The following is a 24732-nucleotide window of genomic DNA, read 5'->3' as shown; positions in this document are numbered from 1 at the left end:
GTTTTTGTTGGAGGCTGCTGCAGTACTCAGAGTCGCTGATCCCCAGTGCTTTTTTTTTTAATCAAGTGTGGCAAATCTGGTCCCAATATACACCACTTTGTGTTGCTCCAGAACCAAAGGTATTCAGAGTCAGTGTCTGCAAACCAGCTCTTAATTATAAATCGTGTTGGCCACATTTTTTCGGCTCATGTTTTCTGCTGCATGCAAAAGATGCAAAGAAAGTTGACCTAATTTGTGCCCGGAATACTTTCCACTGGCTGTAAAAAGGTCTTATAGTAAAAATGTGTTCAGGTGGGTAATTCTGCAAGACTTGAGAAGCTGCCAGCCTCCTTATGAAAAGTAAGAGGAAAAAATGATGGGATTTTGAGAACCAGATAAAGAGAAAAAGAATGCATGGCTTAAGATTTAATTTTTTTGTAAGATGTTTATACTGGTTAGGTGTGTTGTTTGCTATCTCACATTGGTCCTACTGGGCCTATCTTAACTGAGACCTAGTAACCCCAACGTCTCCTGTCTCTCACTCACTGTTACTGCCACTGTCCTGAACTCCACCTCACCAAACACAAACAACTCCCATCCACCCGGTAGCATGAAGAGGTCTCAACTGGGAATGTCAATATATGAAGGGAAATGTGAATTAGAATGTGATATGTTTATGATGTGTTTACTCTACACAGTGTGTGTAATGAAAACTGTAAAGGAATGAACTGTAACTGGACCAGGTGAATTTTTGGCTGGTTCTGAATGAATGTACCTACAATTTATGATGTGAATGCTCAAAGCCCTGCCCTTCTGAATACCATTTGCCTCTGTATGAAATGTTCTGCAGATTGTACCTCCAGGTACATGCGTTTTGTCTCTAAATTATTCATGCCAACTAATTAAAGTCCCTGTTTCTACCAGAAAGCATTAGCTCTGCTGTTTTCCTCGATACACTCCATGAAGCGTTCTCTGGGGCAATATATGTATTTCTGTGACTCTTCCTTAAAGACAACACTTTGTATAATGTACAGAGTGTATCTGTGTATAATGATTAAGGCTCATGGGTTTTTTTTTTGTCCTCTTAAGGGAAAAATAAATGGAAGTAGCAGTTTCTTTAATCCTGGTTTTATGGAGTTGTCCTCGTTTAATAAGCAGCTGGGAGAAACCTAACTGTTTCTCAGAAAGTCGTACAGTCAGTAGATCCAGGCCCAATTTAACTGCAGTTCTGAACTGTATAGTTTAATAATATGTAGTATCTTGTACAACATCAGGATTTTGATATTGTTATAATTAACAAAATGTGTTGCTTCACAGGAGGAAAAACATGCTGAGATACATTATTCAAAGTCATGAACAAGGAGCGTTGTGGGTAGACTGAATCTGGTCAAAATCTTTTAGACACAGTGTTCCTGCCATACAGTGGTGTATAGGAGAGAGGCTTCTGGGAGATCACTGAAGACTCGAGCATCAAACCTCCTGCTTTCAAGACCTGACAGGAAAATCAATAAGATGTTGTGTTTTTGTTTCAACTATGAAATTACACAAGCACATTCTGTACTGCTCTGTCTGAATGAGTGGAAAGTGTTTCTTTTTTATCATTTCCCAAACTTGAGAATTCCCCTCCCTTGTTTTTCAAACCCTGTCTCTAGGATACTGCATCCCTTCCCAGAGAGTGAAGATGAAGTGAAGTTCACGTTTTTCTTTTTGTTAATATTGATATCGCACTTGCTCACAGCTCTGAATAAGTTTGCTACATTAGAGTATGCCTTAAGTGATGCGTTTTATAAAACTTATATTTATTGCCAGTGTTATGTTTTAATTTATTTGAGATATGGAAAAGTATGCATTTTTTTAACATAGAAACACAGATTTTTTTTATTCTTATGATTATGAATATGTGAACATTTCCATACCAGTATTAAACAACGTTCTTGTTCTGTGTAGTGTAACATATCAATAAATACAAGACAAGTGGAAATTTTCCTCTGTTGCTGTCTCTTTCTTACGCATTCTTAGCACTGGTCTGTTCCATAGTCATGATCAGTCGTGCAACACTGATAACAGAAATGTGGGTAATAATTACAGTTACTTAGGCATTTGGACTGGAATGTAATTGAAATGACAATGTCACGAACACTGACTAGGATTCCTTACGGCGGTCCATACTATTTTTAGGGAGGTTGCATTGGAACTGGAGCTGTAATAAGAGCAAGTCGGGATCTCAGGTGGGCCACTGCTGTTGTACATGTTCTCTTGAGTGACGTTCTTAACCTGAATTGCATCAGTAAATACACAGCAGTATCAAAAGATGGACATGCTATCCAAGTCACCCTGGAAGGGCACCTGCTGAGGAAATGATTTTAAAAATGTAATATGCATAGGATGCAAATGAAACCGGAGTCATAAAGAGCAAAGACTGGACGAGTCACGAATTACGAATTGCAAATGTGGCGGCATGGATTGACGTTGCCTGTCAACTTACCTGTTCAGTATGCTGGGCGCCAGGGTCACTGAACGCCCCCGTTTTGATGAGCAAACCACTGGCAGCCCCCCCCCCCCCCCCCAATCTGCTCTCAGTAGATCAAACCCCTGGGTCGCACCAGCCAAAAACAGGCTGCTGGCAATGCATTTATATCTGAGTATTAGTAGAAAATTGAGCTGATTTCTCCATAATATATTGAACTGAGGATAAATAAAACCGCCTGATGTTTTATTTACAGTGGCCAGAGACTAGATGAGTCGCAATATTCTTCCCATTCGTGTCATTTGCTGCTCAGACTAGAGTCAACTGGGCTCCCATTTCTATGCATGTGGCAACTCAGAGACTGTATCAGCCCCTGTTGATGAAAACTATGAAATAGATGGTTTTGACCCGGGAGGATCACTTGAAAATGCATGACTTCTGTCTCAGGAGCCATATTTTGAAGGAGATGAGTATGGCTTTAGCCTGTGCTGCCACCTTTTCGGACCAGTCACCCGGAAGGCCTTTGTCAGAAAGTCACGAGAGACACCGTCCTTCATACTTATGTTTTTATGAGGAATAAAAAAGAGTCTCTGCAAGTCTACAGTTTCTCGAACGGCCTACATGAAATTTTATGACAGTGAGTAGACACATTCTACACCCCAGACAATAGGCATGCTGTGGCCCAGTGTAAAGTGAGGCCAGATATTTATGTCAACAGGCATACAAACAACAAACTAGTGGTAGAAAACAGACTGTAAATTACCCTCTTTCTCTAACTCTCTCTCTGTCTATCTATATATATAATACTGTAGCAAAGGGCGAGAGCATTTACCCCACCCGGCCTCAAACCTGGGTCTACAGGGTACCAAACCAGTAGCTTGACCCCAACGCCAAAGAGCCAGGCTTGTTGGTATGGCAGTCAGAGCACATACTCAGCCGTAGTGACAGCACTCTGTCACACTGCCCTCCCCTTCGAGAAGCTAATCACAAATGCATATAGTTAGAGAGGGAGTGAGAGAGACAGAGAGATAACAATGAAGAGATAATACCATAATGTCTGCTCCCTGCTCCTGCCTTAACACAGCACAGACTTGCCCTCCTCAGCACTAATACGCCAATAGGATCGTTTGAGGGCTAATTACCTCGGCAGCAAGGTGTAAACGGAACAGCATGACTGGGTCAGAGAGTGGAGGGGGGAGGGGGGGTGATTAACCGTCTTGAGACAGATGGTGGACGGGACTTACCAACAGGCTTGTCCCCAGCCACCCTTCCTAGGTAGGCAGTACGAGTCCAGGTTGCGGTCAGCACAGAGCTCCCACGCCGTCTCCACAACGTAGCCATTGGACAGTCTCTGCTAGACACACGTGAGTGAGACAACAGGTCTTTTGAGATGGACAGTACAAGTCTTGGGGTCAGGAAACAGGCGAACACACTGTAGGACAAGACTTCACTTCAGCCATAACTGTGCAGCTCTTGTATTCACCTGCTAGTGTAACTCCTACCTCCTTGAAAGGAAATGTTGACATCTGTGTTCCTGTGTAGATCTTAGAATTACTCAACAAAAGTGGGTCAGATTTGACTTGTGTATTTGTGATAACTAGGATTTTTATTATTTGTAATTAATACTTGTCTTATAGTAATTTGCCAATACTTAGCCACAGGCAATGCATACAGTGTACAGAAACAATCACCTTATTCTCTGTCCCTTCCAGATGATCCCATTTCTCTTGTAATGATCCACAGGTCTGTATAACACACAGTTTCAACCACATGATTGAGCTTTTTGCAGAACTTTCAGCTTTTTCTGATCCTGCGTCTCTGCAGGTCGCTATGTGTTGTGTCTTACCAGGCTCATCATTTGCCCCACAGCCCGCTAAAAAGCCCAGCAGCTCATTTCAAGAGTGGACGGGTACACACTGTGGCGGTTCGGCCAACGAATCTGAACTATAACAGCACACGAGCATGGCTCACTCGCTTCGCAAAGGGGACTCCCCTCTGGTGTGTGTCCCATAACCTCCCAACCATTCTTGCCCTCCCTAGGACAAGAGACCACAATCCATCCTGCAGGCCAGGGGCGGGGTTAGGAGCCATGCTGTTTAAAAACCCGGGGGCGGCCATGCTGCTCCTGCTGTCAGTGCAGTTGGTGCGCTCCGTGGACATCCCCGCTGTGACCCATGAGTTCACCGCCTACAGGATGCAGCAGTACAACCTGCAGCAGGAGAAACACGGTAAGCAGCAGCGTCTATGGGAAGGAAAGCAAATAACCGATGGTAGACACGAATACTTGATGGTGATGTCATAGATGCGTCTCGGTTTTGTTCTGTGATGCACAAATAGGCAACTCTGGATCTGTAGTGTCATATATGAATCTCGGCTTATTACTTAATGGGTCAATTTTTAAGAAACTAATGCACGATAACATTTGCTGAATGTAGTCACTATTTCCCTTTTTAAATATATGTTTGTGTACTTTGAATCCGTGCACACCGCACACTAGAATACTGAACATTAAAATAGCCACAATATATGATACCAAGCAAAGTTATCCCTACTTGACTGTGTAAACTGCATGGCAGGAAAAGGGTTAATTGCACACCCTATATGCCATGTAGAATGTAAATGTGATGAAATGGGATTATCTATGACCATTATCTGAAAATGATTCTTGCTTTACCTTGTAATTAAATTGCATTTCCTAACAATGACTTCACATTTTGTGTTGTCAGAGAATTCATAGACATTTTTAAATTAGCCTTAGGCGTAGTTGTGTATGTAGAGAGCATGCATCCAAGGCCCTATAGCCATGAGACTAATTATTAATGGAATGTCCTGCTTAAGAGTTTTACTGCACGTTATTTACTCATACCATCACCTAGGTGCACTGTGGCTCTCAGGTATACATTATGTATGGCAGGCAAGTGCTGTGCTTTACAGTGTGTGCATGTTTGAAACTGACCTGGCTAACGCTTACTGCAGGTTGCCGTGGCGCTATAGTGGTCGCCGAGGGACAGTGGGTGGACGACCCGGGCCTGAACCGCCGCTGCGTCATCATGAAGCTCCCAGACTTCACCATGCACCGGTACCGGGAGGCCCTTCGCCAGAACGCCGCCGCCGTCCTCATCCTGTTGCCCAGCAACATCTCCGCAGTCCCCCAGGATGTCATCCAGGTAGACCGCCTCCCCCCCGTGGACGTGCTCGGCCTTTGATAATGGCGGAGGATCGCAATCGCTGTCGGCCCCCAATCACCCAATGACGAGAAACTCGCTTTGACAGATTGTCACAAGTGATCTTCCGTCCTTTCAATGTCGTCCCGGAGACGCCCCAGACGCATCCTGTCACACTCACCTGTTGTACGGCGATGAATGAGTCGAGATGTCACTTCATCTGCCTGTGACACTGGGAAGAAAGGCTGTCACGGCGAAACAGATTGAGTTTTGCCCAGGCTGAAATGACTCCACAAATGACAATTAATCTCAGATAGCGTGGTGCTGTCAGGCCCCATGGGAAAGCAGCCATTATTTATAGCTCCAAATGATATCCCGCATGCAAGTGCAGGCCCCGGTCTCTCATTGATTCATCAAATCGGAGATTAAAAGGCATAAATTCATTCGAGATGAAGACCTCCCTGAATATTCTCACTGAAGATACTCAAATGCATCCCTGTGATGATCCTCTTGATAAACTCGCTTTTTAGTGTATGTGCAATAACTTGAGAAAACTCAAACTTACTAGACTCATACATACAGTAAGCTGTGATATTTCAGCCACTAATAAAAAGTTTTGCCTAATTGAATGTATTTTTATGCCAGTATACTTCAGGACCCTATATGGTAAATTGATCCCTAAATCAGACCCTACAGTAACTCAACCTGTTTTTAAAGTGTGCTTCCATATGGATGTGAGTGGGATGCCTGTGTGTCCGCAGGGCTTCATGGTCACTGAGGCAGAGACACTGCGGAACCAGACCCTGATACCTGTGTATGTTGCTCCGGAAGACGAGCAGCTGCTGTTCATGTATGACCAGCTCAAGATGGCCGCCGCAGCCAAGGGATTGTCCATACTGGTGCGAGGTGAGAGGGGGCAAGGAGAGAGGCGGACTCATTTAAAACGCATTCTGTATTTTGCTAGAAGAAGACATGGCGGTGTAACAGAAATGTTAACAGTGTGACAGGTAAATCAACAGTGGAAAAAGGCAAGTACAGCGATGCTATAAGTAATAGAAAAGATAATGATCATAAGATAAGCTGTTGGTATGGAAGGATGGAGGGATAAAAGCATAATATTAAAGAAACGTCATAAAGAGGAGTAGTAGAGGTGTAGTAGAAAAGTAAAAAGAACACAGATAAGAGCACACCATGTCAAAGAGTTAACAATGCAACAAAAATTAATAGTTTAACAAAAAAAAGTTAATTGCGCTATGAAAAACGTCAACTGTGTGACCCAAAAAAACAAGGAACTTAATTGAACAATGTGAACTTTCATCTCTGTGTGATGTGCCTGTCTGTTCAATAGCTTGAGCTACTGCGTCTTTGTTTTTTCTCCCTCCCTCCTCTTCTCTCTCTCTCTTTCTCCCCTGCCTCTCTCTTTCTCTCCCTCCCCCAACTCTCTTTCTCTCTGTCTCTCTGCAGTCTTCTCCAGCATGGTGATAACGAGTGGGTTTCAGATAATAGTGAGCAACAACTCTCCAATCAAACCTGTCACCGACACAGCCATCGTCACACTGGAGGTGAGGTCACCCGCCGTTGACCCTGTTTCCACACCACCAGCAAACCTGGAATGGTCACGTCATCTCCACACACCTTTCCTGTGTTTCAGGGAGTGCTTCCAGGGAAGGGGGAGGACCTACCCACCATTGTAATCACCGCCCACTACGACTCCTTCGGCCTCGCCCCTGTGAGTCTGGCCTTCTGAGGTCATTCTGATTGCTCCTGTCCTGTCAGATATCTGAATCCCACAGATTTGCCCATAGTTCATGCAAAACACAAACTGTCTGCACTGTGATACTGGCTTGAGTGTATATCACAACAAATACCATCCACAAAGCTATGCCCGATTAAAAGAAATGTTAGTAGTTTGGTATATTGTCCCAGAGTATTTTGTTAATTTAAGACACTTAACTAACAGACCATAAAATTTGTACAACCATTATTATTCCTTTGAAGGTCTCTCTTTGTCACTGCTTTTTTAAACTCTAAACTCACAACAGACCAGTTTTTTTTTGGGGGGGGGGGCCTTGACCCAAAGGCTGAAAAACTTTGATATAAAAGGTCTCTTGTCACAAATGTGGATTATATTATGCAGATGATTCCTCTGATATTTCAGGAACAGTCAGAATCTGGATCAATCTATTTATGTTATTAGGACAAACACATTTAACAAACATGCAGATCTGGTTCTTAATGACAGCTTAGAATTCCAAATGTTTCTGTTCTTATTATATCAACACAAATGCCTCACCCTTCTCCACTCGGTTTATCATATCTGATCAGGAGGCTTAATTTTTTTAATTGGTCCTGGACCTCAAGTGAAATCGGGAGCTCCTTCACCATGAAGCTCTGGGAATTAATCTAGCTGTTGCCATTGCCACAGTTTTGTTATGGAGATGGTTGGCTCTCCCACCCCTTGGCAAAGTCATTAATATCTAGTCTGTTGCAAACAGACCTTCAGCAAAGGCAGCAGCAGTTGAATTATTTACATACTGTTTACTGATGCTGGGAACAGCAGGATTATAATTGAAATTCCAGGTACCACTTCCTGAAGACAGTTTCACATAGGAATTCACATTGAAAATGAGCCTGTCAATTAATTCAGATTGGTGAGGGTGTTAGAGAGAAATTGACTAATTTACATTACCACTGTCTAGTTATAACAATGCTGGGGAAAAGAAACATATGCTTTATGGCTCATTCAAGTGGGCCATTCAAATCATTATTGTTACAATATATTTCTTTGCAGATGATTTTTTCCCTGTCAACTTGCAATGGTTATAGTGTTGCATCCATTCATTTTGTTAGCTTTTTACTAGGAAAAACTGAGATAAAGAACTCCATTTGAGGGTACAGAGACAGAAAACCTGACAGGGATGTAGCCTCACAACTCTCACCACTCCTCCACTCCACTGGTGTTGGGATTTTATTGTGAGATAGTGAGTTTCATGGCTGTGATTTGTGAACTGCCTCAGTCACCAGGTGTCTATCTCTGCAGAGACGTTTCAGGAGAGTGAAGTGTTTGATATTGAGCATCACCAGGTGTCAGGTGTCTGAACTCAAAGGGGGTCAGGGCATCATAAAGCGCACTGTAATAGCACTTTGCATTGAGCAGTGACTAACCATGGTGCATTCACAGCACAGGCATTGATTCTTGATTCCCCTGAATGCTGAAACAGCTCGTTCATCTCATGAATGACAGCCGCTTAACAGATTTGGAAGTCAATAAAAATGTGTAACTCAGGCCCAACATGTCAATTTTGATCTTATTTGCCTTAGTTTTTCTGTAACTTTTAAATGATTGAAGCCTTCTAGTTATACTCGGTGCTGCTGACAGACCCTTTTTGTGGACCGTTTATTTGATTTAATTATACCATATGTGCTTGGGGGCACTGTGGTTTTGTACAAAAGACAGAAAGACATGAAACAATGTATGTCCTGTTTTAATGCTAGAGCCCGTATATGCGTAAGGTGCCTGTTCTGGGAGAAAGGTCTATCAAGGCTGATAATATATTACCATCAAGAAGAGCTGTACAAGGAAGTTTGGAATCTCTTGAGGGGGTAGATATTTTTACAAATTTATTCCTAAACTGCGCTACAGTATGCAGCGGTTGTTTTTGGTTTTCCTGTTTTTGATTGCAACGCTGTGCTCTCGGGGTATCCGATGTTGATAATACCCCAGTTACTAATTAGTTGGAATCATTATTGCAGCTCTGACCAGGAAGCTGATCATGGTCATATTGGGGGTTACCATAAAATGGCACTGTCAGGTTGTCATTAGGGTGTGGTGTTGTAGAATACAGAACAAGCAAGTGCAGATCAAGTATCTGTTAAGTTGAAACGAAAGCCGTGTCCACAGCACCCAAGTTAATCGATAAGTCAAAGTGACAGTCCCCCCGCTGCTCTGTCCTCAGCCCTCTTGTACTTGGCTTTGGAACAGATGCGTGTGAGTCGAAACTTGCTCAGCCGTTAAATAAATAGACAAATAAATCAAACCACTCCCTGTCCTTGAAGAAGCGTCCCATCTCCACCTCCATCCCTCTCTGTCCCCCTCCCTCTCTCTCTCTTTGTATAAGCCCACGAGTTTCCTGCTCACCTCCAGTGACTCTCGTACACTATTCACGGCCCACTCTTTCCCTCTCTCCTCTCTGACCCCACCTTTCTCTCTCTCCCCCTCTCATTTTCATTTATTCAAACAAGCCGTTTTGGCATGACCACACAAATGGACAGTATTTCTAAAGCATTTTTCAAAGAAATGTGACTTAGGCAAAATGACTATTAGTGTCCTAAAAATGATTGATTACTAAAACAGGAATAGTTAAAAAAAAAAAAAATTAATTAAGGATAGGAAACATAAATTCTACATTTTTTAAGTTTCTGGTCAGATACTGTCCATTAGACTGCCCACTGTCCATTAGACTGGTACTCAGACATATACTTTCCTTCCAAAGATGCAGCGCCTCCCTTCCTGAGAATATTTTTTTTTTCTTAATTTTTCTTTATCATATAATTTATTTAATGTATGGAGGTATAATTCAAAATATCCAAAATATTTTTCAATAATAATAATTATTATTTAATTTATTACACAATAGAAGAAGGTACATCTCCCTTTTTACCTCACCTGTCTCACAGAGACCACTGAGCCTTTCTTATTTTCATTGCCAGTTTGTCATGTCTGCCTTTCTCTATCGCTATGCTGTGGTTACCAAGCATGTACTCAGTCTCTCTCTCTCTCTCTCTCTCTCTCTCACTCTCTCCACCCCACCCGCCCCACCCCCCCCCCCCCCCCCCCCCCCCCATCTCATTGCCAACAATCTAAATGACTGTGTATAACCCACTGCTGACTCGTAGCATTCTCACAGCAATGCTCTAACATAATGGCTATGCATTTACTTTGCTACAGCATTATGGCAAAATCATGAGGGCATTATATTTTAGATCGATGACAAGCTCTATAGGTTTAACATTTGAGGCTTATGATGTGATCCAGATGGTTAACACAAAGAATCAAAGAATTCAGAAAACTTACTAAATGAAAAGGCATGAAATCCTAGTCTTGTGTCTGTAATTGATACATTTTCCTATTGCCTTCACTATGTACAGCATTGCCAAAGAAGGAGTATCAATGTGAAATAAATGACTAGATAATGGAAATACAGAAAACATGATGCAGACTTTAACTACTAATATAAATATTGGTACAATAATAATCAGTAATATGACCATAATTATATGCTACAAAAAGCTGCATTTTATGCTACAGAAAAATAGCCTGTCTTTACTGGATTTGAGTACTGTGTCCAACAGTGAATTTTTTATTAGTATTTCTGCACAGCCCCCGTGAAGAATGATGTTAATTAAATATGAACTCTCCCACTGGTGGCTATTAATTTGCCATTACGCTTGCTGTTAATGCTGAACAGCGTGTCACCGTCCCCAAGACTCACCCAACACCTCTCCTTACTGGAGTTTATTAATCTCAAAATAATGAGCCTGACTGACATGTCATCCAAGCAAAGCTTTTGATTCATGTGCCAGTGATCGAGTTGTAATAACCACATAAAGATAATAGCATTACTAATGAAAAGCTGTGAATTTCATTTTGTTCCGTTACCTGCACTCTCAGTGCCTCTTCTGTGGCTGAGCGGCTCGGTGGTGGCGTGAGTCACCTGATAAGCTTGGGATGCTGCTTGTGAACTGGTCCTTTGGTGGGTGAATGTTAGGCTTTTCTTGCTTTAGTCCGAAGGGAGATGCCTGAGTTGATCGCTCATATTGCTGTGGATGATGTTGCAGGCTTGGGCTTTGTCTCCAAGCCTACTGTCTAAAAATTGCCCCCAGCACTTCTACTTCCCGATCCAAAAGGCCTTAGGGGGTATCTGGGTCTTCCCCGTCTGGGTGCTGGGTGTGTTATGTACAGTATTTGTGGAGGTTCATTTCTGTGTTTTGTCATTGCTGTTATTTTTTGGACAAAAAAACAGTCTGTTTTTGCTTGAAAGCAGTCTCTGTCCCTTCAGATATGTGAATAGCTGAATATATCTGAAACTGTCCATGAAGTTTCATTCAAACTCTCATACCATCATATTACTGTCTTAAACATTATTATGCTCCACCTTCACATGGCTGTTGTGTCTGAAAGACATTCATATTGTCTACACGCACAGGTAGTCTGTGTAAAAGAGGCTACTCCATATGTTTGCAACAGAGGGGCTTATGGGAAGGGACCTGAGAAAACCTGAAAGAGCTCTTGGCTAGGAGGAAGGGTGAAGGAGGAGCTGATTACAAGGATTAACTTCAACAGAAATGGCCTGACTCAGAAACCTCAGGCTCTCAGCCTCTCTCCACACGCTTTCATTGGATGATGCAGTCACATGACCTGCTGTCCATCTGCCGGTCCAGTTGCCTCTTCAGCAGCCATTGGCCTGTGACCAATGGCCAACAAATGAAAATCAGATGAAGTTATTGTGCAGTTGTAGGCAACTTTTTTTTGTTTATCAGGGTTATAATTTTTTGAGTATTCCTCCTTCTCAATCATTCACAGTTTTAAATCTCACTGTTATATAGTTTTAATGTTATATGTGTCTGTATTGTAAATTGGCAATGACACATTTATTATTTATTATTTTAATGTGATATGGTGTGGTATAAAGAATCAGACAAATGTAATTTTACCATGTATTACTACTTATGAAAGTGTTTATTTATTTTCCCTTACTCTAACCTTTTGGCATACACTTTTGAAAGGCACTCTGGACAAGCGCATCTGCTATGACTAAATGTAAAAGTAAATAATCTTACTCTAAATGACATAACTCGTCAGTCCACATGTGTAACAAAAAATATTAATTACTAAATCATGTTTTATGGTTAGGGTTAGGGTTAGTGGAAGGTGATATACGTGCATATCTATAATTTATAAAAATTTCATATATTAAAACAGTAGTGCTTTGGACACCAGGCTGAGCCCCAAAATATGGTCATATTATAGACTGTACAGTACATCCACTTGCCTTGGCGGTATTGACAGAGAATTAGCCTCACTGTTTTAAATATTTCTGGGGAACAGCTGTTACTGACCCTGCCGGTGTGTATCTCTGTGACAGTGGCTGTCATACGGAGCCGATTCCAACGGAAGCGGGGTGGCCATTCTCCTGGAGCTGATCCGTCTCTTTCACCAATTGTACAGCGACCCCCGCAGCCACGCACCGTGAGTTACCGCGCTACAGGGGGACATTTAAACAAAGCAAAGTTTACAGATAGGTGTACTGAACAAACGGGCACCATCTAAACTGCCAAAAATGCAGAAGTGGTGTTACTTTTTTTCTAGGTATCACCTCCTTTTCTCTCTAACGGGTGGTGGCAAGTACAACTTCCAAGGTACCAAGCGATGGATAGAGGAAAATATGGATCACGCGGGTGGGTTTATCTTAGTTTCTTTGTTCTTTGCGAATTTTAACTATGTGTTGATCCACATTGATCTGAAGGCAGGACAGGGCAGCAGGGTAATTGAAGCAGATGACCTTAATTCCCCTGCTGTGTGAAGCTTGATTTGCAGCACCCCAGTGTCAAGAAGCTGTAGTTTTAAGGATAATTAAGCTGAAGTTGCCTAGCTTAAATCACTTCTGTGCACTGAGCTGTGCTTTGTTTTGTGCCTTCCTGCACTGCTGTCATAATTTTAGTCACAATCCTTATTAATTTTTTTTAAATTAAATTTCCCTTTTACTGTAAGCAGCTGCCAATCTAGAAGACAATGAGTGATCAGCTATGTGGTTTTGCATCCTGGAATTTGATCGCAGTTATGGGCTGGTGACAGTGGCGCTTGATTAGTGACTTTCAGAGGCAAAAAATACACCCAGCCGCACAAAATCAAACTGATTCTTCCCACTCATCTCCCTCATTCTTCTGTCTGTTTTCAGTTGGCAAAACTGCAGAAAACATCTAGCACATGGGCTGTTGGGAGATGAAGTGCAGAACTTTTCAAACATTCTCTGTGATCTCAACTTGTGAACTCCATATTCCAGCATCCTCTCTAGAGAGTGTTGTGTGATGCCTGTTGAATGCATCCTGATTGCAAGTGTCTGCATGATTAATGTTATCACCATGGCTTCTATTCAGTCTAACTGCAACATGCCATTTCCTGAATTTTGGATGACGAATATGACCAAGGGTTCCTTTTTTTGGTTCTTACACAACATGTTGCGTTCATTTTAGTGAACACCAAATTCATGGTTGCATTCAAGGTTGTGGAAGTACTGAGGAAAAATGCTGTAATTTGATATTCAAAGATTAAGAATAAGTACATTGATGCTGGAAGGAATAGAGTCATTATTGGTATCAATCACAGTGATTACCATATTGTGCATATACTCTGTCATGTCTCTTTACAGAATCTAGCCTCCTTCATGACAGTGTGGCATTTGTGCTATGTTTGGACACTCTGGCCAATGGAGATGGACTCTTTCTGCATGTCTCCCGCCCGCCCAAGCCTGGCACCCCTCAGTACGCCTTCATCAAAGAGCTGGAGCAGGTTAGGAAAAGTGGGAGGGTGGGGACATGCTGACCTCAGTGTCCCAGCTGTTTAAATAAGTCTCCTGTGACTTTATACACCTTCTCTGCCATGCACCTGGAGCCAACCTAGTCCAGGCTTGGCCCAGAGTTAACTGACCAAGTGATTGCTTCTCTATTGCGCTACATGCAACCAGAACTGCAGTACATGATGTCACACTAAATGCTGGTTAGCTCTGTGGTCAAGACAACTGCCTGGACTTTTGCAGTGCAATGCTGTGTTTTTCCTCCAAAAGAGACTCTATATGACTTCTCTCTGCCTCTAGTTTTTTTTTTTTTACCGTGATCAGTGATAGTGCTTTGCTCCTTTTTTGCGTCAGTGTTGATCTCTGTATTTTTTAGTTCTAACAGAGGAAGGTTAGTTACGCTGCTTTCTGCTTCATCCATGGCTTCATTGTAAACTAGCAGGTACCAGTAATGTTAGCAGACTGAGTTTACAGGTATAGTTCTGATATACCTATAATGCAACAACACCTTCTTCCTTAACTAAGTGAGGCACCCCAGTTCCAGCTGTATGATTAAAAAAAAAAGATGTAGGTGGACACAAATCCAGATCCAGTTACCAAAAAATGCTCTTTGTTTCTCAGTCAATCCGTAGCATAATGTAATGGTAATAGAAGCCCAGGCCCAATCCTGTCTGTATCTGATCCCCTGCCCCCCCCCCCCCGTTGTTTTAGGTGGTTTCTTCCCGGTTTCCCTGGGTGAAGCTAGGAATGGTCCACAAGAAGATCAACTTGGGGGAGTCCACAGTGGCTTGGGAGCATGAGCGGTACGGCATGCGTCGGATCCCAGGGTTCACTTTGTCTCACCTGGAGGACCCACGGTCGGAGCAGAGGGGCTCCATCCTGGACACTATGTGAGTCTCAGCGGGTGATTCTGAAACACACTTACTGAGGCCTAAATAGGGGAGTGGGGGCCAGCGGTTACTGGCTGGGGATGAAGCCAGGCTACAATGGGGGAGCGGTCATTTGTTTATGACAAAACGGCAGTTTGTCCCGTAGACAAATCACAAATGAAGGAGGCAAGTGTACATAACGATCCAGACCTCTGGCAGAGGCCGATATCAACACATAAAATGTTCCGCCTACAAACGATCACTTTGTAGAATCCGGGCATGTGCCAGGATGCAATTTGTGTAATTGGAGGGAATGAATCTGTTGAGTTATGAGAGCTTTCACATTGAGAGAACAAAAAAACAAAAAAACAATCAGTATGCAAAAGTACATAATCAGCACAGGGACAGCAGAGTGACAGCTGGATAAAAAGTACAGCAGCATGTTAAAGCGCTCAGACTGGAAGGTTCCACATGTTGCTGCAGCAGAGCTTTAAAGGGGCTAGGCTTGGCTGGGGGCCACTCCTCCTTTTGCAGACACGACACTCATCTCCTGTCATACTACCCAGAATTCTTTGCCACCGGCATTGGACTTGCTGACAGTCTCCGCTGAAATTAGTTGACAATTCAGTCACTTCTGCCAATCCAAAAAAAATTACGACGTCCTTTGATTTCCCGTTTTACAGAAAGGGTCAATTTGCCCGAGAATGCTCCCATTCATATCCCCATTTAGACTTGTCAGTGCCGCTCCATCGAGTCCCGCATGACCCCTTTTGTCTCTCCGAAGCTCGCAGGTGGACATCAGGAAGCTGAAACGCAACGCTGTCATCATCGCTGAGGCCCTCGCCCGTTTCATGTACAACCTCTCCGACAAGGTGCGCCTCCAATTATCAAAGTTAGGTGACCGCGCAAGTGACGCGCAGGGTGGATGGGCAGAGGACGGATGAGGCTGTCGGAGCAGAATTGAATCGGCGGAGCGATGTTAATGGCCTTCCGCTGAATTTGACGCTCTTTAGCGGTGGCAGTAATAAGATACTCAGTGAATCAGAACTGATTGATCGATTCATTATGCGTGGCAGTTAACGGGAGAAGGATTCGTTCTCAGTGCAGCAGACCCTGCTAGAGTGATATGGAGGCACTAGACTCTATTGTTTAGGTTCTGTTAATGACTCTTTCCTCCTTGTTTTGTGTCAGGGTTCCCCAAAGGAGCTGCAGGTTTTTAAGGGCCAAATGGTAAGGCTTTCAGTATGTTTCACTTGCACACTTTGTCTATTTATTGTCTTGTTATTTGTTGACTTTTTATAGTCTTTCCACTGTCTTATTGTATTACTGCACTGCTCCCATTGCACTTTATGTTGCCTTTGTCTTGCACTGTCTAAATGTAGCACTGTGGGTCCTAGGGAAACATTATTTCAACCCTACTGTATACTTGTATATGGATGGGCTGACAATAAAGCTCTCTTGACTTGACTTGACTTGACTTGATGTTTATACGTATGTATCTGCAACTATTTAGAAACACAGGATGCAGACTGTATTTTAAATTGTTAAAATTGTTATGACATATACCGGGGAAATTCAAAATCATTTATCATTGAATCATGTATATATTTAATTTAGTAATGACATAAATATATTAATTGCTTGTTCTGTGTCAGATTCATATTACTGTTATTTATCATATTATAATTTATATTTTTCTGTTGGGAGAGACACATTGGCCTTTAATATGATTCTGCTGCCATCTGCTGCCCATAGCTAGGCATTACATTAGAAAGAACCACTTTTAAAACCCTCTGTAATCTGAGAATGCTCTGAAAGAGCTCTGACCACTCTCTCTTCTCCCACAGGAGATACAGGACAGCCGTCTGTCTGCACTGATGTCCTTCCTGTCCTCTGTCCCCCGGGCCACCCAGTTGCTGGATAAGGAGCCTGCGTTGCTCCTCCTGGTCAACACTCTAGAGCAGCAGCTGAGCCGATACCTGCAGCAGGTGCTGAGGCACACCTTCCGCCCTGACCGCAGGTACACGACCCAAACCCAGCCCCTAATCACACACACCTCCACCTGCCCTGACCACAGGTGCACAGCCAAAACCCGGTCAGTACACAGCCAAAACCCAGCCCTTAATCACAGACCCTTCCACCTGCCATGACCACAGGTACACAGCCAAAACCCAGCCCCTAATCACAGACACTTCCACCTGCCCTGACCACAGGTACACAACCCAAGTCAACCCCCATTCACAGAGACCTCACTTCCCCTGACTACAGACACACAATAGACACACTCCCAATCACAGATACCCTGTCTGCCCTGACTGCTGAGATGCATATCACAACCTTAGTGCCAAAAACACCAGGATTTCAACTAAAGAAGGCAGTGTCATCTTTCTAATTCTTGTCATGTCCTGAATTAGGGAGCCGGAGATCACATTCTTTGACCAGATGAATCAACCAATGATGATGTACAGGTCAGTATCTTGAGACAGAGCTTTGGAATAATTTAATAAACATGCTCTGTAGACTGTCTTTTATTATGAAAGAACGTATGCCACATATCTAATTATCTGTAATGAATTTGCTTTTTATATTGACTGACAACTGCCCCCCACCCCTTCCCCAGGGTAAAGCCAGCTGCATTTGACCTTTTCCTTGGTGGCTGCATCACTGCCTACTTGGGAATAATTTACTTTGCTGTTCAGGTATTTATTGTTACCATCCTGTTAAATACTCTTCACAGCTGGACTCAGAGTCAGAAATTATTATGCTGTTTTTTTTTTTTTTTTACCAAACAACTGCTGTTTGATTTTGTGATGTTGCCTCACATACTCTAATTGGCTCTCTATTTAATCTGCAGCAATTTTCACAGCTGTACACCAAGCTCACCAAAATGGCTATGAGATCCAAGCAGCAGTAAGAGCTACGGTAGCTGCACTGTGGGCCGGTGAGAAGGAGAAGGAAACAGCCAGGATGAGATGGATTCGATAGGCCTGAGTGCTGAGGACTGGCTTCAGCCATCGGCGACTGTGGTGGTACTCTCTGTACCCTCACAGGCTGACACAAGCCAATAGAGGGAATTCCCTCTCAAGATTTTTAACTTCTTCTTCTTCCTCTGTATTTATGCTTTTTGAGTTCCACTTTTCTAAAATTGTTTACTTTGTACTTTAAATAAAAACATTACACTGTTACGCACTGTCATGCAGTGTTGTGTCGGGCTGTTATTGATGATAATAGTTTATACATAATCTGTTTTTTTTTTTAACACGTGTTTATTTGTTTTTCAATGCTGCTCTTATTTGTATTATTTATAGAAGGTGGTCATCGTAAGAGTGGAATACTAAATCAGACCAGATGGACATAAAAGTTTGATACAGCCATAGTTTAACGGAACTCAGGCATTAATAATGAAGTACTTCCAGGTAACCTAACCCCCTGCATTCAGTAAGAGTGAATGGATCCCTCACACTGTAGGAAGTATTCAGGATAGTGGATATTACAATCACCCTTAATGCCACAGAGGAAGGACGTACGTTACCTTTGTCTTTATTTTTAGAACACCAGCAGCAATATTGAAAAACAGGCTATGACAAATTATTACCACTTGCTTTACAGACCTTGTGTGTACAGATTGTTGTGTACATAGGTTTTTGTGATGATTTGTGTGATCCATTTATAGAGGTGGATATTTATTCAAGATATTCGGATTAAATCACTTTTTTAAAAATGCCAGAGCAACCCCCTTTCCCTCTGCATGGATTCAAACTTACAACCCTCTGATTACAGGCCAGGCATGTTACATGCTGTGCTGCCATCCCTGGAGTAGAGGAGAGTAAGAATGAGTAAATGCTGGGCCCTTGCTTGGGACAGTCATTCTAAACACGATACTGATGGAATGCATCCTTGCGTCTTTCTATGCAGTGTTGCATTTCTATGCAGTCTATGCATCTGAAACCCTAAGAATATCACTGAATGGAGTGGCAGTGTAGTTTAGTGGTTACAGAGCAGGACTCATTACCAAAAGGTTGCCGGTTTGATTCCCCGCTGGGGCACTGCTGTTGTACCCTTGGGCACGGTACTTAACCCCAAATTGCCTCAATAAATATCCACCTGTATAAATGGATAACATTATAACTAATGTAAGTCGCTCTGGGTAAGAGCATCTGCTCAATGCCAATAATGTAATGTAATAACGATTCTATCTCCAAGATGCAACGTTTCCTTTGTGCCATTGGATAACATAAGGAACATTACAGAACACCCCCTCTTTTTGAAAAAACTTGACCAAGTAATTAAAACAAGGTCTAAGTGTTCTTCTGTGGATCATTACAGACATGACCATGGTGTTTATTTCTTCGGCTTTGTTTATCAGTCTCTACACAGGTGAGTATTTCCTGAACTGATGGTATCCCTTACACCTCTTAGTGTTCTTGAAAAGGGATACAATGTGCACTTTAGTGTAAAACATGGAAGAGAGAGTCTGGTGAACACAAGGGACACTTTGCACAGAGAGGAGAAGGGAAGAGCTGTACTAGAGCTTGGGAAAGGGTCTCCATTGTGCATCCATCAGCTGGGACTGACTGGATTTTAATTGGCCGTTTCAGCCTTGTCACTCAAGGGGAAAAGTGACCTTGCTGGACCCCAATGAGCAGCCGCCAATGGAGGGGACACAAAGGACCTCAACCATGTCTCTCCACCTGCGGCTGAATTATTGATGGCCTGAAATGCTCCGAGCCCTGAGAAGAGCGGACATGTTGGAATCCAAGCAGCTGGATGCGAGACCGGGCCAACCAGACAGAAGGGATTAGAACCCGCTGAGTGACACCCACTCAGATTGCAGAGATCTCTGCTTTGATGATGCTCACTAAGAGTCATGTGACCACTCTCACTGAATACTGCTGCCCCCCGACACGGTGTGGTCATTAACCGTGCGTAATATTCCCATTACATAAGTGCAAGGTATGTCCATCACATGCAGTAAATTCTGCATGCATGTACACTGTACACACAAGTCATGAAATGGTCACATCTGGCACTGCTCTAGAAAGCGGCATACACCCAATGCAAAATTCACAGTTTCTTCCACTCATTTTTTTCCATATTCTTATTATAGTTTATAGTAAGTACTTTTTATATACAGTTTTTACACAGTTTATATAAGTTGTACCGAAAGCTATCTTGTCCAGGAAGAACAAATGATGACAGAGATAAAGAGAGGGAAAGAGGAAGAGAGTGGGATAGCAGTAGTGTGCAAGAGTCATGAAAGGCGAGCAGGAAACTCATGGGCTCACATGCAGAGAGATAAAGAGAGAGAGAGAGAGAGAGACAGAGAGAGAGCGAGAGAGAGGGAGGGTGTTCAATCAGAAGCATACAGGTAGAGAGAGAGTGGGTGGGTGTGTGTGTGTGGGGGGCTGTTCCAAAAGAAGCAGGCAGGTAGAAAGAGAGACTGTTGCTAAGAAGAGACACAGAGACACAGCAGCTGCAGGAGCGATGAGTCTCCAGTTCAGCACCAGCACCTACACAGAGGAGTTCAGATCACCGGGTCGGTGGAAGCCAACTCGTCCCAGGCCATCCTCTGCCCACCGCAGAAACAACCCTCACCCCAGACCGGTAAGAGTGAGAGAGGAAACCATCACTTCTTTCTTCTTGTGCTTTTGGTCCTCTGGTTATTATCACGCAATCTACACAACCTATCTTCTTTTCCATTTTCCCTTTCTCCCCATGTCATGGACATGTTCTCATTTAGCTCTTTCTGCCGCTGCTATTCATAGATGTGTCTAAGATCTATCTCATTCATCTTATTCATCCACCTGTACCTTATTCAGTGTAGACCTCTGACAAATTCAGAGCTTATATTTCAACTGGGTGAAAGCTATGAAAGTACAATACATAATTTATTGCTTCTTTGTAACAAGAGAAGATGTAAACTTTGTGACATACCTTACATTCTCTGATAACAATGCTGTAATACAATACTACAGTGTATATAGTACAAAGGAATGCAGTGGACTGGGGTAAGATGTTTTAAATTGAAATGATGCATATTTAAAGAGTCTAACTTATCACTCAAATCTAATTTAACCTAAATGTACATCCAGCTTTGGTTAAGATAACTGTCAGATGTTGTTATAATTTATTTGTCCATGAAACCCAGCAAATGCAGTACACTGGACCATGTGACCCTATTTATTGAGAACCGGGTGTGAAGTGTCGAATTACGTCTCCTTCCCAGGATTTCCTATTGCCCAGAAGACTGCAAACCAGCTATGGACCTCGGCAGATACTTCCTTCTCAGATGCCATTGGATTACAGCACACGTTTCTTCCCCCCTGTCCGACACACATCTGTCCAACGCCAAGGTGTGACTACATCTGCAGCTACTGCTGTTACTGTCCCTTACCACAGTTACATGGCTATGTTTCTTCTAACAATGCAAGTACTACTTCTATGGCACTTTGGCAAGAAGCACCTTTCTGGGGTAGGCAACAAACTTATCTGCCAGAGCTTTGAACCAAATAGCAGTCTTCCACTATACAATGCAATGTTCGCACATTGCTAAAAGGCCATACCTGATAGTGAGGCAGTACTGTCCTTCTACATGTTCTCAAGAGTGTCATTACCCTGTTTGACAGGTGTAATTACTGCCCCCAACCTCCTTTAACCGAGCTCGTCCTCACACTGCTTACTTGGATTAGCATCCCACTTAGACACCAGACAACATCTTAACTGCAGGAGTTTGGAACCAAACCCTAGTTTACTAACTCACAACGCAGGCTGTAGCTAGGTAAAAATTACCTGCTAGAAACTCTCACTAACAACGGCACTCTGTCAGATAGCTGTGCCCATGAGAGTGCCATAATTAGTTAATTAGCATTATGTTACTCTCACCACTTCCCCTACATCCAAGACGACTTTTTCAGGATTTTTTTTTTTTGGGTGTATTTGAATTTAATATTGTATGTTGTACTGTTGCTACATTTTGTGAAATAAGTCCTCCAAAACGATGCATTGTGTGTTCCTACCAGCAGAGGACAGGCCTGCAAGCATGCTGCTGAGGCCAGGTGCCACGGAAAGAGCAGCATCCCACAAGCCAGTCGTGAGCTCAGCCCGGGCGCGTTTACTGCCCTCTTCTGGCCAGCTGTGCAAACCACAGACCTTTGAATCCCCTCTGAGAGAAAGGCAATTCCAAAACACCCTGAAGAATGCACAGGGGTAGCATTAATTATCTTAACCCTGTTCTTTCATTCTGATGTTTTTGTTTTTCAGCAGCACTACATCTGCATATACTCCCTCAAAAAAATAAAAAAAAATAACAACTTCCATAAATGTAACTTGAGGCTGATCTAATTTGTTAGGATTTTCACATGGATTATAATGAATACTGTTGCAACAGTGAGCCTCATGAACCTCTATAAAGCCTGGAGCTATCGCATAATGCTTTGCTGGGGAGTGCACAATCATATGATTAGCTCATATGAATCAATGATTGATGAGCATATGGTGACTCCATCCATTAACGGGGTCTACAGTGCCTCCCCTTTACTGATAATGATTTAAGAGCATAGCCCAATATGCGTATGACATTAGACAGATGTGTCTATTCTTTTTTTATTACATTTATCAGTTTGTTTATGTGTATGTGTTTAGTTACCTTAAATGTCTACTATAATAGTAATGTACTTTGATTCACCATGGTGTGATGCTGTTTACAGCAAAATGGAATCCCCCATGACCGTGGTGCAAGGCAATAGCCATCTAAATGGAACTCTGGGCTGTCCGCATGACCTCCAGCCCCACGCCATTCAAGGACATAGGTCTGAGTCCTATTGCTCCTATTGCTAAAGAAAGTTACTACAAGGCTGTTGCAAAGTAGAAGAACTACAAGAAGTGTGAAGATGTGAAGTAGACAGATGGTAGCAAGCTAGCAAAGAATTTGTTGAATTCTACTTGTGTTCACTGGCAACCATTTTCACGAAATGAAAACAGACTTTTACATGGCTTTATGTCAGAATTTTACATTATACATAAATTACAATCATCACCAGCCATAGAAGTAGCTGGCACTTTTAGATGTTTTTTTTTGTAGAAATTGAATGCGCTGACACAATATTGTTGTTTTATAATAAAAATAATACCAATAATACCGATATGGTATCATGAATGCATGATCAGGAAAGAAAATCCTGACCCCTTTTATGTTTCCTAACAGAACCTCAGGCAGTGAGCTTCTCAAAGAAACAGTCGACAAAAACCCAGACATGAGCGCTTCCCTCAGGTACCCTAAACCACAGACGTATTTCAGGAAATCCCGCTCAAAGACAACCATGGATCCAAGGTAGGCATTGCCCTGTAGCCTTACTGAGATCTAAAACAAAACTAAACCCAGCTAGACTCTATATGAAAAATCTATACTTTGAAACCTTGCAAGTCTAATCTACCAATCCCTTCCACCCCCCCCCCCCCCCCCCCAAATAACAGACATTCAAATGCAGTTTTGACATTAATAAGGAGAGTGCAGTTTGTCCCAGGTTCTGAAACAGGCTTGTGCCGCATGTGCGACATTATCACTACAAGGGCAGCTACTGCGTGTTTTTCCTGCTGATTTGAACATCATATTTGTTTGCTGCTGCACATTTCAAGGTCTTGCGTCCACCAGATATCAGTCTATCTACATTTTGACCTTTGGGCTACAAAAAGAAGCACTGAGCCAGTGAGGGACACAAACTGATAATTCTTCACTAGCTCAAGAAGTAGTTAGTTTTTCCTTTGATGAACAAAGTTTTTTTTTTTCCCCAATCCTTGTTGTCTTGCAGTGGTGTCTACAGCTGTTTCCAAGTGGTCAAGCCATACAAAGCTGGTTACTACATCATTCACCCGGAATTCGTCTCAGAAAGCTTAACCTGAAACCATGTCCACTCATGCATAGCATCACAGCTGTTTCTTTCTGGCTTTATTTATTTCTTTTTAACAAGCTTACTAAGCAACAGTTTTTAAAGCTAAGCGCAAAGCTCACAGGAATTTTTGAACTTCTCAAACACAATCTTTTCTGTGTATGAGTGTGTATATATCACCCCTCAAACTATTTTCAAACTTTTACACTTTACTTGAATGTGTATTGTGTATGTGTATATCTAAACATATTGAATAAAACTAAACAGCAAGTATTTCTCATCTCATTGTATCATTCTAAATGAATACATAGGATAAAGGCAGTATTGTACCTTTTTAATGATCTGTCAGAATAATATTACATCACAGCATATAAAGATAGCTGCTGTAAACTGGACTATGCTGAAGTGAGACTAGCTTGTTCTTGTGGGTAGAAGAAATGGAATTAATGGGACAGTAGCAAGTGTCAGCTACATTATTATGCAAGTGTAACACCTCACAACACTAGTCTGTATATTCCACATATACACGTGTGTGTGTGTGTGTGTATGTGTGTGTATGTGTGAGTTTATACTTAGGAATAATTGACTTTTGGCTGGTTTGCTTAAAGCGTTCAGAGATGAACAGAGAAATCAATCATTCAATACATACATTGTGTTTACTTTAGCGTAGTGTTTCCCCGGTCCTGGTCCCGAGGGCACACTGCATGTACGCGTTAGGTCAAAACGTATTAAGTTAGAATGCGGCTGGAAATTGTATATTCCAGCATTTATCGTTTGCCCTCGGGGGGGGGGGGG

The 24732-nt window shown here is 42.5% G+C and overlaps 1 protein-coding gene across 1 annotated transcript; it reads left to right on the top strand.

Annotated features, from left to right (window-relative positions):
* Positions 1-3672: 3672 nt before the first annotated feature.
* Positions 3673-17966, top strand: zgc:109965 (uncharacterized protein LOC619266 homolog). Its single transcript, XM_036529969.1, has 16 exons — positions 3673-3779; positions 4487-4674; positions 5423-5613; positions 6372-6516; positions 7075-7172; positions 7262-7339; positions 12756-12859; positions 12980-13068; positions 14040-14179; positions 14895-15073; positions 15837-15924; positions 16244-16282; positions 16900-17072; positions 17467-17520; positions 17673-17751; positions 17907-17966. The coding sequence occupies exons 1-16, from the start codon at positions 3673-3675 to the stop codon at positions 17964-17966; spliced, it is 1812 nt and encodes a 603-aa protein (XP_036385862.1).
* Positions 17967-24732: the final 6766 nt, after the last annotated feature.

The sequence above is a fragment of the Megalops cyprinoides genome, chromosome 5 (genome assembly GCF_013368585.1).
Source record: "Megalops cyprinoides isolate fMegCyp1 chromosome 5, fMegCyp1.pri, whole genome shotgun sequence".
Taxonomy (NCBI): Eukaryota; Metazoa; Chordata; class Actinopteri; order Elopiformes; family Megalopidae; genus Megalops; species Megalops cyprinoides.
This window is presented reverse-complemented; position numbering and strand designations above follow the sequence as displayed.